At 39.9% G+C, this 14,951-nt stretch overlaps 1 protein-coding gene across 2 annotated transcripts in view; it reads right to left on the bottom strand.

The window, feature by feature from the left end:
* Positions 1 to 14,951, bottom strand: part of NR3C1 (nuclear receptor subfamily 3 group C member 1) — an 80,804-nt gene that overhangs the window by 10,092 nt on the left and 55,761 nt on the right. For both annotated transcript variants that reach the window (XM_054978453.1, XM_054978454.1), the window contains exon 7: positions 3,033 to 3,163. In XM_054978453.1, the coding sequence (XP_054834428.1) occupies positions 3,033 to 3,163 (131 nt within the window). The remainder of the gene's footprint in view (positions 1 to 3,032; positions 3,164 to 14,951) is intronic.

Raw genomic sequence — 14,951 nt, 5'->3', positions numbered from 1 at the left:
TGGAAGTGGTGTCCAGTATTTTAGTGTCCTGGAATAGGATACTGTGTCCTGTTTAGTTACGTTATGTTCAGCCACTGCTGATTTTTCCAGATGGCCAAATCTGCAGTGTCTTTCATGTTCTTTTATTCTTGTCTGGATGCTACGCTGTGTGGTCCTGATGTAAACTTGTCCACAGCTGCAGGGTATGGAACTACAGGAACTACAATGCCAAGACCATGGCTATACAGCCCGGAAAATCCACAACAACCATCGTTCTCCGGCTGTGAAAGCCTTTGACAATACATTTGAACATTACTTTGCTTACATGGGAAATCAATGCAATGGTCTGATAGTTGCTACAATCTTTGACATCCCTTTTTTGGGAACTGGAATGTATATTGAATGTTTTCAGTCCCTGGATCATCATTTTATTTTCCATATTTGTTTGCATATTCTCGTTAAGATTTCTGTAGCTTGAAATAGCTCTATGGGTAATCTCATCTACTTCTCGTGATTTGTGTCTCCCAATTGCTTTGAGTACAACTTTCACTTCACTTTCTATGATCGCAGGTTCTTCAAAAAAAGATTCTTCTTTGAAAGTATCTGATATTCTTTCATCTCTTTTGTATAGTTCTTCTGGGTATTTTCCCGATCTTTTCTTTATTTTGTCCTGAGAGATAATGTATTTCCATGTTGACCTTTCAACTTCCCTAGCCATAGTTTGAAATTTCCCTTTGATTTCTTAGATTTTGTGGAACAAATCTTTTTCTATTTCTTTGCACTTGTTGTTATATCTAGAGTCAGTTTGGTGTGGTGGTTAAGAGCACAAGACTCTAATCTGGAGAACTGGGTATGATTCCTCTCTCCTCCACTTGAAGCCAGCTGGGTGACCTTGGGTCAGTCACAGCTTCTAGCTCTCTCAGCCCCACCCACCTCACAGGGTGTTTTGTTGTGGGGATAATAATGACATACTTTGTAAATGGCTCTGAGTGGGTGTTAAGTCATCCTGAAGGGTGGTATATAAATCAAATGTTGTTGTTATTGTTGTTATTATTATTACTTGTTGTCTTTGTCTCTATGTGCAAGTCACTGTAAAACTGCATTTAGAATTCTGATTCTATTTCTGTCACCTTTTGTTTGCTTCTAGTCTATCTTTAGCAAATTTAAGAGCTCCCACAGTCATCCAATGAGGCTTTTCCTTTTTTTAGCTACAGGAATAGTATTTGCACATTCTTATTGATAATAACTCTGGTTTCAACCAGGGGTGTGCACCCCAAAAATAACCCAAATAACCCAAGGATTAAGCAGGAAGCCACTTCAGGATTCGGGTGTTTAGATCACTTTGGTATGCTCCTTAAAGATTCAGCACACCGAAGCTTTAAACTTCCTGCCCTGTGGCTCCCCACCCCCTAGCCGATGGGTGAAGAAAGCAGATCGTTTGAAAGCGCTCCTTTCCATGTCGCTTGCAATTGGAATGAAAAGGAGTGCTTTAAGTTTCACGCTGCTTGCTTCAGCTGATGCGAGGGGGGCTGAAGCAAGCAGCGTGGTGTTTGAAAGCGCCCCCGTTCGTGCTGCTTTCAAGTGGCATGAAAAGGATGGCTTTCAAACTTCCCGCCTCACCACTTTTTCATCCCATGCGAGAGAGAGGAAGGAACCCTCCTCCTGCTCCCATTGGGGGAAAAAAGCGGGGGGACAGGGGATTTTGAAGGCAAGCAGCACTTTTCTGGCTGTTTGCAAATGCAAACAGCCAGAAAAGTGCTGTGGGCTGCTCCCACTTGACCTAAAGCTTTCCAAAACGATCCAAATTGCTTCAAAAAGCTTTGATTTGATATTTCCGAATTGGGCCAAAAATGCTGGGTCCGATTCAGGAATGCCAAATCTTGCTGAACTGCGCCTAATTCAAGTTTTTATCTTGAACTGGAATCCTGAATCGCACACCCCTCATTTCAACCCACAGTTCTTCCAGTTCACGTTCAGTTGAATGCTGTAATGCAAATCTGTTCTTTGGATGGTCTGTAAACTCTTCAGGAATGTTATTTATTTATTTAAATTATATTCTCTTCTGCTTCATTTCATAATCCTAGTGCAAATTTTCCGATGGTAGTTGATTTTGTTTTGTTTCCTACTTCTGCATTCTGTTTCTTACTCGTGTAATTACTTGTGATTATTAACACATCTTGTTTAGATGTATGATCAATTTCTTCCTGGACATTTGCACAAAAGCTTTCAATTTCTTCTTCTTCAGCATCTGTAGTTGGCGTTTAAATTTGAATGATGATTATATTGATAGGGTTTCCATGAAGTTGATGTTAATTGGTCAGACTTAGCATTATAGCCCAATTGCTTGTGCTAAATCTCATTTCAATATTATAGTAACACCATTTCTTCTGAGACTGTCATTTCCAGAGGATAAAAATGGTTATTTTTTGACTGTTCTAATCCGGTTCTCTATAGTTCACTCACACCCAGGATTACAATGTTTAAACATTCTATTTCTTGTTTTACTATTTTCTATATTATGTGTAGCATTAATCTAATCACAATTTTATAACACTCTGCATTACTTTAACGTCTGTGTGTCATTTTTACATGTCTAGTATTCAACTACAGAGGAATATTTAGTATTGACAAATGTACATGCCTTGTCCTGCCTTCATGTATATGAGGACGGAGATATTGCCCTAAGATGAGAGTCTGATCACTGATAAGGTACAGGGAGAGCAGGACTCTCTGTTTACTGGAAAGTAATAAGTAGTTCAAATTAGGCTAAACGGGTTAGTCCCAGATGCAGATTTCTAGACAGGGGAGATTTTCACAGAGTCTCCCTTCCAGAGACAGACCTCTGCCTCCCTCTCATCTTGTTCCTAGGAGCAACACTGGAGAGAGGCATTCTGGGATGCAGTAGAGTGTGGAAAAAGCTGACAGAAATCTCTTTTGTCAGAAGAAAACTCTAGTGGATCTAAGGTAATGATTCCTGCTGGAAAATAAACACTCTGACCCCATATAAATGTCAACTACTTTCATTATCAAAGTTAGTTTATATATTCACCTACCTGTAGAAAGAAGCAGCAAAGTTTTCATACAGAGGTATTCTTCATATGAAACCTGAAGCCGTGTTAACTCATTAGTAACCATCAGCAAACGTTTGCATTGTTCATACATGCAGGGTAAATTCATTCTCTGCCTGAAAAAGAGGAGAATCCACAAACATCAACATCAGTACAAATGTCAATCCTCTCTGGGTGGAATTGACAAGGATAAAAGACCAGCAGGAAGATGGGAACATCTGCCAGCTGTAAAGGATCCATGCTGAGCTTCGGTTTCTGGTGCTGGTATAAGGATCTCTTGGCCCACTGCCCATAGCTCAAAATCTATAGCCTTGGATGAGCCCATCAACTGGATCCAGCACCAATCCAAAACGTAGCTTATTATATTTTTTTTGTCGTTTATTTAAATTGTACTTTTATAAGCTATTTCGTTTCCCCATTGGAGAGAGAGAGTGCAGGAAAGAGTTAAATACTTACATACATACATAAATGTATGTTCCAAAACAGAAAATAAAAATAAACAGAGATACCAGTTTTTTTAGGAGCTGGGATTTATCTGGAAGCATATTCCTACACATTATGTAATACTGGGTTGTTCATGCAGTCATAAACAGCTGGATCCTATGCATGCTTACTCAGCAGTAATCTGAGTAAAGACTTACACTCAATGACATATGTGCAGAATTGGAACCGTATAATGTATAAACTATGCCTATTTGAACCTTGAGGTTTTGAATTGAGCTCCCAAGAAGAATGCTGTTCTCTGCTAAGCTACAGGAAGAGATATAAAGCCTAAGCAATAATGTTTAATTTAATTTAAAATTTCTATCCCGTTCAAGCCTACAGAGCAGTCCGCAATAACAGCTAAAAAGAGCAAGATCTCTGAGATATAAATGAATCAGAAAAGCAGCTGAAGATAAACAATTCAGCTTGAAAACAGCAGGCCTTCAAAATACTCAACAATAAAATGGGTAAAACTCAGGTCAGCAACTGTTTCCAACAGCATACCCGAATGGGCCTAATGACGTTCCCAGGGGAGGGAATTCCAAAGTATGGTGCCCTGTTCTCTGTGCTTGTCAGTGTAACCTCATGCAAGGCCAGTCATGCGAGCCAATCTTACCTGGCAGGGAAAGTATCCTCTGACCCAGGTCATTCAAAGCACTGAAGGTCAACATCAACACTCTGAAGTGTGCCAGGAGACTAATAAGGAGATTGTTTCCCCTAGCTGCCTCGGGTGGGCTGTTATGCTTTTAAGTGCCTGGTATTTTTGAATATTCTTTGAAATGAGATTTACCCTTCCAAGTAAATCTCATACTGTATTTCAGGATGGTGTCCTGGTCATTCTTCTCTAGTAGTAGTCGATGTAATCAACTGAAGTCAGAAGAAGGCACTCCTATCCACAAATGTCATCAGAGAATCCAAGAGCAGAAGCAGGTCAAAGAGCAAACTAAACTGCATATCTGATCTCTCAGGGGAAGGGGAAATGCCATCCGGAACAAATGATCTCCCAGACCACCCACTATGGTATTTACATTAAAGGTAATGGTCATTACTGACCCATGGGGGATGTCGTATCATGACGTTTTCTTGGCAGACGTTTTATGGGGTGGTTTGCCATTGCCTTCCCCAGTCATCTATACTTATAGATTACATTATAGATCAGTATTTCTGGACTGAGCTTCAATTTATTAACTCTTGTGTCATCTGTCACTGATTTCAGACACCCATTCAGGGTTTCTCCATCTTTATGTGGTTTGGGAAAAAAGGAGCTGAGTGACACTGGTAAACAATGGTACTGCACCCAACATCTCCAAATGACTTCTACCAGTGGTTTCACTTAGTGACAAAAATAAGAATGAATCCTGCTGCACCCTAGAGAAGAACTCCAATGGGATAGAGAAAAATGCCCCAGTAGCACCATCAGAGATCTCCCTGACTGCAAAGCAGTGTCCCCAAATCTCAATCAGCGTGGCCGATGGTCGTGGTACCAAAATCATCTAAGAGGACAAGCAGAGACTCTACTGGATTGTACCACCCATCTATCTCCCAGTATAGGTCATCTGTTTTGACTAGGCCTAAAGGAGACTCCTAATATGATAGCCAAGTACAAGAAAAAGAATCCCAACCCTGCATCTGTCATAGGCCATTTCTACCAACCAACGCAGCGGGGAAAAAAAGAAAAAGAAAAAAAAAGAGTAGTCTGTTATAGACTTATTAGACCCTCCTCCCTGACAGGTGCAAAGTTATAAAAATTACAAATGAATTTACACTTATATCAAACCAACTTCACAGCAGAATGTCACAAGTAGTACACATGTACACACGAAGCTATCTTATACTAAATCAGATCACGGATCCATCAAAGTCAGTATTGTCTACTCAGACTGGCAGCGGCTCATCAGGGTCTCAGGGAGAGGACTTCCGTATCACTGACCACCTGGAGTTGCTGGGGGTTGAACCTAGAACCTTCAGCATGATAAACAAGATGTTCTATCACTGAGTCCGAGCCTTTTCCCCAAGCTTCAAGCTTTCATGAGTGAGGAATCAAGCAGTGAGATGCTCCGAATGTACATAATACAGCTACTTTGGTAAAGACGGACTGGGGTGGTAAGTATTGTAGATGGAGACCTTCTGGGATCCCTATGTATACCACTATGAGTTCCATGAAGAAAGGGTAGGATATAAATGTAATGAATAAATACATGTGCACGTCCTCCAATATTGCACAACCAGAAAACCTAATTTCCAGTTTTCTCTCCATTTGCTTAATGTGTGAAGCCACTCTTCAAAGATGGGTTCCCATCTTATGATACAGTAAGGAGGCCTACTGCTTGAAGAACTGTTTCTGTACAATCTCAGCACTGTATCTGTCCTGCTATAATGACCATGGAGACAGGGACCAGCAACTGAGCAATTCTTCAAGTCATGTGCTTGCACAGAAAGTTCTAGCTATCAGTAAAGGCACAGTCATATTCATGCAGGTACATGCGTGTGTGGAGGAGAAGGGACATAAAGTGAGATTTTTGTAAAGTTAGCTTTTAATACAGCCCTCCCCCCTCTCCTGATCAGAAGAGGACAAATGTAATGAAAGATGTTTACTACATACTATCAGAATAATTATCTCCTTCCAAGGAAACATCTCATCACAAGTGCATTTCCACAGTAAATTATTTTGCTGAACTATACTACAGCAAATAGAAAATTTAACAAGTGAGTAAATTTATTAATGTACCTTTATGTTTCACAAGTTTAAACATCAAAAATAATCTAAAAACCTAGGTTTGCTACTAGTGCTGTTTCTCCTGTGTGCTGGTTGCAAGCTTTGCAAGAGGCATTTGGCTGGAAACAGAAGACAGGAAAGGAGACACTATGGGCTAGGAACACGAACTTAGTGCAAGCCTGAAGTGAGGGCTGAATGTCAAAAACTAGCCACTTCTGAGACCGCGTAACTGTTACCAAAAGACAGAATCCCTTTTACAGAGGACAATAAAGCGGAAGACAAGAGAACTGACAAAATTCACTTGTCTTCAGCCAAGTGAATTACAGACTGCAGGACCAGGAAGAGTTGTGATCAGAGCTCCAAACACTAATCCTAAGAAGATCCTATAAAGTGCCATGCTCTGAACTGTTCATCTCAGTTTCCCTAGATTTCAAAGGTAATTAAAAAAACCACAAAATTTAAGAGGTTTCTCAAAGCAAAGCAAAACACACTACTTTTTCACACAATGCACAATTAACTAGTGGAATTCACTATTGCAGGATACATTCCTGAATCATCATTCCTGTACCCCTAACACATTGAAAATTATTTCTGACAACATTCCTGATTTTTTTGATTTTTCCTTCCAGTTCATCTAAATTTTTCTTTCTTCAGTGAGTCATGTCAGTTTGGTGTAGTGGTTAAGAGCTGCAGAACTGGCTTTGATTCCCCATTCCTCCACTTGAAGCCAGCTGGGTGACCTTGGGTCAATCACAGCTCTCTCATAGGGGATAATAATAACATACTTTGTAAACTGCTGCTGTTGTTATTATTCAGTTTTTTTATATTGTCGAAGGCTTTCACGGCCGGAAAACCATGGCTGTTGTGGATTTTCCGGGCTGTATAGCCGTGGTCTTGGCATTGTAGTTCCTGACGTTTCGCCAGCAGCTGTGGCTGGCATCTTCAGAGGTGTAGCACCAAAAGACAGAGATCTCTCAGTGTCACAGTGACACTGAGAGATCTCCGTCTTTTGGTGCTACACCTCTGAAGATGCCAGCCACAGCTGCTGGCGAAACGTCAGGAACTACAATGCCAAGACCACGGCTATACAGCCCGGAAAATCCACAACAACCATTCAGTTTTTTTGTACACAGGGGTGGAAATGTGGGAGATGGAAGGGGGTCTCATGCCATAGCAAATGGTAGACATCCCTACAGATGCATGGTAAGATGCCAGTATGGTTCACTTCTTCCACAAAGAGATGGGACTCAAACAAAACAAGGTGCACAATTCATAGGTTATTTTTATAGTATTTTGAGCAATCTATTTCTCATACTTGTCACTAGCCATTTTAGCTAAAAAAAAACTCTTGACACTTTTAAAATTATATAAACTGAAAAAGATCTAAAACTATTTTCAAAGTAGTCATGGTTTTAAAAATGCACCGATTCACTAGTAGAAAGCCACCAGCAAAAACCTCATAGCTAAATTTCATTGTTCCACCCATCCATCTGAATGAAAATGTCAAATATTCAGAATTAGATGCTGAATACTTCTAAAATCTCCATGCAAACCTTGTGCACCTTTTCCAGCACATGCTAGCAGTGTATTAGTGTTAACTAGCTTTATATGTAAACAACTCCAAACTCCTACATATCTTTTATTTAGTAAGGTACAAAGGAGCTACTTTAAAGTAAAATTCTAGTAAGATGTTACAGCCTAATAATTTTAACAGCCTATGCAGTTTATATGACATGCAAATCTGAAATCCAGTATAACTAATTTAAAATAATGCTCGTGTTTAGCCATATGTTTGTATGTGATGCAAGACTGTCCATCTCTGGTTCTGAACTTGACAAAATTCATTGTCATATCAATTAGATTTAATGTTGTCTGTAAATTATGAATGCCTAGAATTTATTTAACAAAACCTTACACGTATACAGAGGAAGAGTGTTATAAAAAACACTTATATTTAAGAACCAAATGTTTATGGTTAAGATCAGCAACTGCCTGTTCATGTAAGAACCAGTATGGGTGTCAACCAGTGTGGGGTAGCAGCTAGAGTGACGGACTAGGATCTGAGCAACCCAGATTAGATTCCCTGCTCTGCCACAGAAGCTTGGTAAGTGATCTTGGGCCAGTCAAACATTCTCAGTGTAAACTATCTCAGAGGAAAAAAATGGAGAGGAGAATTATGTAAGTTGCTTTGGGTTCCCATTGGGGAGAAAGACTATAAATAAGTAAATAAAAAAAGATAAAAAATAGATAAATATGCATTTTTATGGTGGCTCTGATCTTCTGGAACAGCTTACCTGGAGAGGTCAGAAGGGTCTCCACACTTCTATCATTTTGCAAAATATGCAAAACAGAAATGTCCAGGAGGGCATTTTTCTAAAGGGATTAGAACTGTAGCAGAATGGAACAACTCAGAAAGTTGATTTTTATAGGGGAACAGGATTGTAGTCTACTGCAATGTTTACTGTATATCACATTACTCTCACTCACTCTTCCACCTTTGCAACTCACTTTCTGTATTATGGTTTTTTCATGCCTAGATAATTTTTTATTTCTCCTTTTGTTGTTGCTTGTGTCCTACTGCATTGTTTACTGGAGGCCCCTGCTGTCTGATCAAATTATTTTTTTAAGAATTTGCAACTCACTTTGAGTCTCAGTGAGACAGGTGGGCTATAAATGAAGTAAATAAAATAAAATATTTATATACCATTTTTCTAAACTAAGTTTAATTTTCTGGGTTTGGAAACGTGATGTTACTTTTTGCCACCAAGCCACTATTCATCATGCTGTATTTGAATAGCCAGTGGTTGCTAGCTGGATGCTGTATTCATTTAACACATGCTGCATTCAGAACGCTTTGCATAGTACTGAGCCATCTACTGAGTCATCACATGCAGTACTTGATCTTTTGACTTGATTTGTTAAAAATTCTGGTCTGTACTTGGGAATATATGCCTCCCGCTTTGGCAATCATCATGGATCTGCTGAAGTGTGCTCTGGCCCACAGGTTTATGTCACAGTACATTTGGCAAGATGCTTTATGGCTCTTGGTTGTCTTTTGCTGCAATAAATGAATGTGGCTTTCCTTTTTTTAATTTTTTTTTTATTTTAATTTCTAACATAGAAAACTACAAAAAAACTACAAAAATATAAAGGAAAAAAAGGGACTGGGGAAAGGGGAAGAGCAACATGTAAACAGAAAACACACACTACATCTACATGTCTTGTATTCCCTTCATGCTGCAATTTTTCTTTAAAGTTAACTTTCTAATATGTTGTCAGATTGGTAGATCTTATAAAATACAGACTACATTCAGGATCAGGTCTCCCCCCCCCCCCCCCGCGTCTCGGTCTCAGTTCTCTCTGCGCAGCTACAATAGCTGCGCTCGTTCCCTCTTCCCCCCCCCCACTCTCCCCTTCAGACTTTGGACTTTCTTCTTGCTGAAACTCCTGATGGTTAAACAAAAAGTCCCTCAGCTGTACTTCCGATGTTATCTTGTAGGTTTGATCCTTGTATCTGAACCAGATGCCTTCCGGAAACAACCATTTATATTTTACTTCACATTTCCTCAGGAAAGCCGCAAGTCTTTTATATTTAAATCTTCTTTTACGAGCCAAAAATGGAACATCCTTCAATATCTTAACCTTATTGCCCAGATAGTCCAAGTCCACATTATACGAATTATATAAGATGGTGTCCCAAGTCTTCTTAGATGAAAAGTCGATAATAATCTCGCGAGGCAGCTGATGCTTCATTGCATATTTTGAAGATGTCTGACAGACTTCCAGAATATCGCTTTTTAACTCTTCTTTAGTTGCCTTTGCGAATGGCGCCAAAAGTCCCAACACCAAATCTTTTAAATTTTCACTTTGCTCCTCTTTTACATTCTGAAGACACAGTACCGTTTGGGCACGGTCCACTTGTAATCCTATTATTTGATTCTCCAAGAGCTTTACTTCCTTACTTGTTGCTTTCATGAGTACTACGTTTTCGCGTGCAGACTGCTCTGCCCCAGACGCTGTTTCTTTAATGGTTTTCACATCGCTTTCCACTGAATCAACCTTTTGCCCCATTTCATTTAACTTCGCTACAAAGGGCTGCATAGCTTCAAAGACCGCTCGTCTAACCATCTCTTCCAGGGTTTCCCCCTTCCCCTGTAACATCGTCATCACCGATTTACTCATCGCAGGGCTCTGCTTTTTCGTCGCCATCTTGGGGGGCGGGGTGCCAGCTAAGTTCCGAAACTCCATGAAGGGGAAGAAATCCAAGCCTTCTTAGTTTCAACTCCCACCAATCCTTCGCATACGCTTAGAAATCAGAAGGGATTCGCTTACTTACAGGTTTTCACCGTAAATCTGCTTATTGCCGTTCTCCATGGCCCGGCGGCACGCGATGTGCTGCGCAAGTCTGCCGGCCTCCATTGGAGCAAACGGGCAATTTACCCCCTGCATTGCTTTCAGGAGGTTCTTCCCGCCGCGCTCCAGACCCTGACCCCCTCACTGGGAGTCCTGGGGGTTAACCCTCGCAGGTCAACCGCCCGGTCAGGCTGCTCGGACGTTTCCTCCCGGACCTGCGGAGAGGAGCGTCTGACATGGCCGGGAAAACGAAACTGAATGAAATGAATGTGGCTTTCCCACTGCCATTTGTGACAGACAAAACTATCATTTTCAGTGCAATTTTGAGTGCACTGGGAGTAAGCTTAATAAATAAACCTGCATGGGGTCATGCTGTGCACCTTCTATCTATTTTTCATAGGGCAAAAATATTTGTCTCAGTGAAAGTATAAAAACACACAGACATACACACACACATTTGTCTCGGTGTAAGTATAAAAAAGAAATGGTGTCGAATCAGAATGGTTGCTTCAAGAGAGAGCAGGATAATAACAAAAGTGAGTGTGTAACAGCAGCAAAAATGTTTTAAATGAAATAAAAAAGCAACACAGAAGATGGATAAATATCTTTCAATGGGATCCAATAACTTTATGAACTTTACCAACAAATTAAGAGGAAACTGCTCTACTTTTACAAATCCCAAGGATCAGGAAAGTGCCATTTTGTTTCAGAATTAAATACTGTCAGTTAGATGCAACAGACAAGAAATAAGTAGTATAATCCAACTGATTTTTGTTCTTGTTCACTTACTAACATTTCTGAACTAGCCTGCAGAATGTAATGTTTAGCATCTGTTAGCTATATTTTACAAGTGCACCAGATATGATTTATCTATAATTATGACATGAACGGGCACAATACAAGAGAGATTATAAAATAAACATGAATAGTAAGCACAACATACCTGCAGCTAGCTTTGCCTTCTAGTAAAGCAAACTAGTAATGATATGGTGCTAAAGCAAATCTGCATTCTAATTACATTCTAATTTCATTATAAGTACTCTGCAATTACAATTCCCATTTTCTCCTTGTGTTATATGTTCTGTGACTACACTTGTTGCTATTGTGAAGCCTGTAGTTTAAAACAGCTAGCTATTTAAACACACTATCTCTATTTTGACCCTGACCAGGATGGCCCAAGCTAGTTTGATCTTTTCAGATGCTGACAAAAGCTACGCAGGGTTGGCCCTGTTCAGTGCTTAGATGGGAGACCTCCAAAGAAGTCTAGGGTTGTTATACAGATGCAGGCAACAGCAAACCACTTTTGTTTGTCTCTTGTCCTGAAACCCCTATGGGATTTTCATAAATTGGCTATGATTTGATAGCACTTTATTCACACATCTCTAGTTTGAATGAAATACCATGTTGGTGTGGCAGTACTTTTTAATCCTCAAGAATCTGTACTTTATTTAAAAATGTTTGCACCCTGCCATTTGAGTGAGTTTACAAATAAATTAAAAAGATCAATAAAATTATAAAATAACAACACACACACACACCTTAAAAGTATAAGCCAACCAATAAACCCTCAGAGACAGAACTAAACTATCCCAGTCAATGTAATGATCTCTCTGGCCCAACTTCTGTCCATCATAACACACTGGCTTCTTGCTTAATTGTGCAATTATTAGAGATGCATGGTTTATGAAGACTGCTGTATTCAGTTCTCCTTGGCACAGCATTTCAGTTTCTGTTGGCAAAAATGTTTTAAAATACCAAGCAATACTACTGTAAGGTAGTGTAATCTTCCTGCTTAAAAAAAGGTTCACCTCCTGAAATTACTATTCACCTAATAAATAACAGATAAATAAATAGTTCAGATTTGTTTGTTAAAAGAACTCATTACTTATCCCTTGATAGAAATGCAATTAAAAGAGATGAAATAGATGAGCGCTACTAACAGTGAAAACTACTGTACACAGCCTAACAACTTCTATTTCCTGTTTACCTCCTGCTTCTCTTTTAAAAATGTTTTGGTAGAAGTCAAACCTCTATGGGAGAATTCTACAAAACTGTATTTGGCACATAATCTCAACTACTGCACTAATGACTGATTCAGAAAAAAGAACTATTGATTCATTAACTGGGATGCAGAATATAAATATATTAAGTCTTGGTATATATTAATTGGTAACACTGACATGAATCCTCTGATTGCCTCAGTTTTCTTGATTATATATAAAACATGGCAAGGATGCAAATTACTTGGGGAATGAAGTTACTTCTGCCTGGCAGCATCTAAGTTTCGGTTTCATGCTCTTTTATTCCAGGGGTTAGATAGGGGTGCTAGCTAATGAGTTAAAGAGGTATATTCTCTCCCTTCACCTGCAAGAGCTGCTTGGCAGCCATCCAGAGTTCTTGCAGTTTCACCTAGCTGCTGTGCTGCAACATTATCAAATGGTTGTATGAAATGCAAAAACATAACCATGCTTCATTGCTCACTTATTTCTACTTTCTCACTTTGGTCATGAACACATAGGCAAAAAAATACAGGTGCTCAATAGTTCATGGGGTGTATCCCAGGGGCCAGTAAAGAATCAGACAGACTGATGTCCATTAATGCCCAGATCCACCAACCAGTGACAACAGAATCCTGGAGATGCTTAGACAGACAGCCTACCTAGACCCAGCCAGCACTCGACCAGCCCCTGGAGCACAGCTTGGACAATGCTCCCTGTTAAGGGTTGACATGTATCAGCTTGCAAGACACACTCACACTACAGACACTCACTCAGCTACAACCTCTCTTGGGATAGACTTTCTATGTGAGTAGAAGCAATCTCTGCAGAATAGTTTGTTATTATCTTCGTCAATTGGTGTCACCACAGAAGCAGCTGCCATAGTATTTTCTAAAGGGAGAGGTCTCCACATGCTAAGCAAGGTGGGAGAATACTTTGTTTCTCTTCCTATTAGTTTAACCCTTTCTTACACTTTGCAGTACTGTTTTCCCTTTTAGCCACTCTTTTATAATGTACCTGCAGTGGCGCACGCACACATCTTGCATGATTCTTCCCCAGGTATGTTCACCACTTGCATGTGGAATTATTTCCAAATGGTATAACAGAGCCCGGTTTCTCTGTACTCCATAGTGGCCTGGCATGATTAATAACGAGGCATGAGTGATAACTCATGCCTCGTTATTAATCATGCCAGGCCACTATGGAAGATCTTTGTGCCTTCAGAATATTCTAGGTAACCTCATCTTGCAACAATGCATTCCTTTTGCTACAATGCTTAGTACGGTTTTATTCATTTATATCTTCCCTTTCTGTTCAAGAACACCCAAGATGGCTAACAAATACAAAACATCCAGGTAAAATACAATAAGTCAATCAGTTATTAACAAAACACTGAGCAGGTGGAAAGCTCATCCCCTGATAGAAAGTTCTGCCCAGCAGAAAAATCTGCTGACATTATGAGGTAAAGCTCTTTTATGAGTCACATAGTCTAATCTAGAATGTGAACTCCACATCTGTGTTACCTGTCTAAGCAAAGGGTGAAACAGAGAAGATATGTGAAGCATACACAGGGTTCCATTCCACACAACAGCCTGGTATGATGTTTGCATTCAGATTCATGCATTGTGGGACAGGGGTAGAAAAAGCTTTTTATATTTTAGAGAGATCCCTTCATTTGCAGATACAGTTCCTACATAAAGGTTAAGTGGAGCTCAGTTTCCTTTATGCATTTCTGGGCTACTATAACAGATTCCCAAGTATCTGAACAAAAAACCTGTTCCAGAAGTTCATCCTGGAGAACAGTATTTTGCGATGGAGTTTGAGAAGTGTGCTATTTGAGCAATCTATAAAATATGTCAGGAAGCTGTTTTTTTAATGGCCAGAAATACATGCTGGAGAACAGCATTTGTGTTATAAAAATAATGTTGGACTGCCCCAGATCAGTAAAATGTGTGTCAAGGATCTAGTTGGTCATCTGCAAACCTAATTTATGTCACAAACATCTTGATGTCACAATCAGATTTAGGGCTGCTGATGACATTTATACACCTTTGGCTCCAGCAGCCTTCTCTGGATTGAATAGTAAATCCAAGCCAGAATAGCCCTGCTCCCTTCCCCCATTTAGCTGCACAGCTGATACAGAAAACTGAGACAATGATATGAAACATATGAAAGGAGTGAAAATGCTTGAAGCATGCTTCCCACCCCCACTCTTTCCCACTTTCCTAAGCAGTGCATCGAGGAATTTTAGTTCCTACAATGCCTTATGCTATCAATATGGTGTTCTGAGAATGAAATACTGGACTCGCTGTGAAGGTTCTTTCTATTTCAGGTACTCCTCTCATCATGATCCCT

Source organism: Eublepharis macularius, chromosome 4 (genome assembly GCF_028583425.1).
Source record: "Eublepharis macularius isolate TG4126 chromosome 4, MPM_Emac_v1.0, whole genome shotgun sequence".
In the NCBI taxonomy this organism is placed as follows: Eukaryota; Metazoa; Chordata; class Lepidosauria; order Squamata; family Eublepharidae; genus Eublepharis; species Eublepharis macularius.
This window is presented reverse-complemented; position numbering and strand designations above follow the sequence as displayed.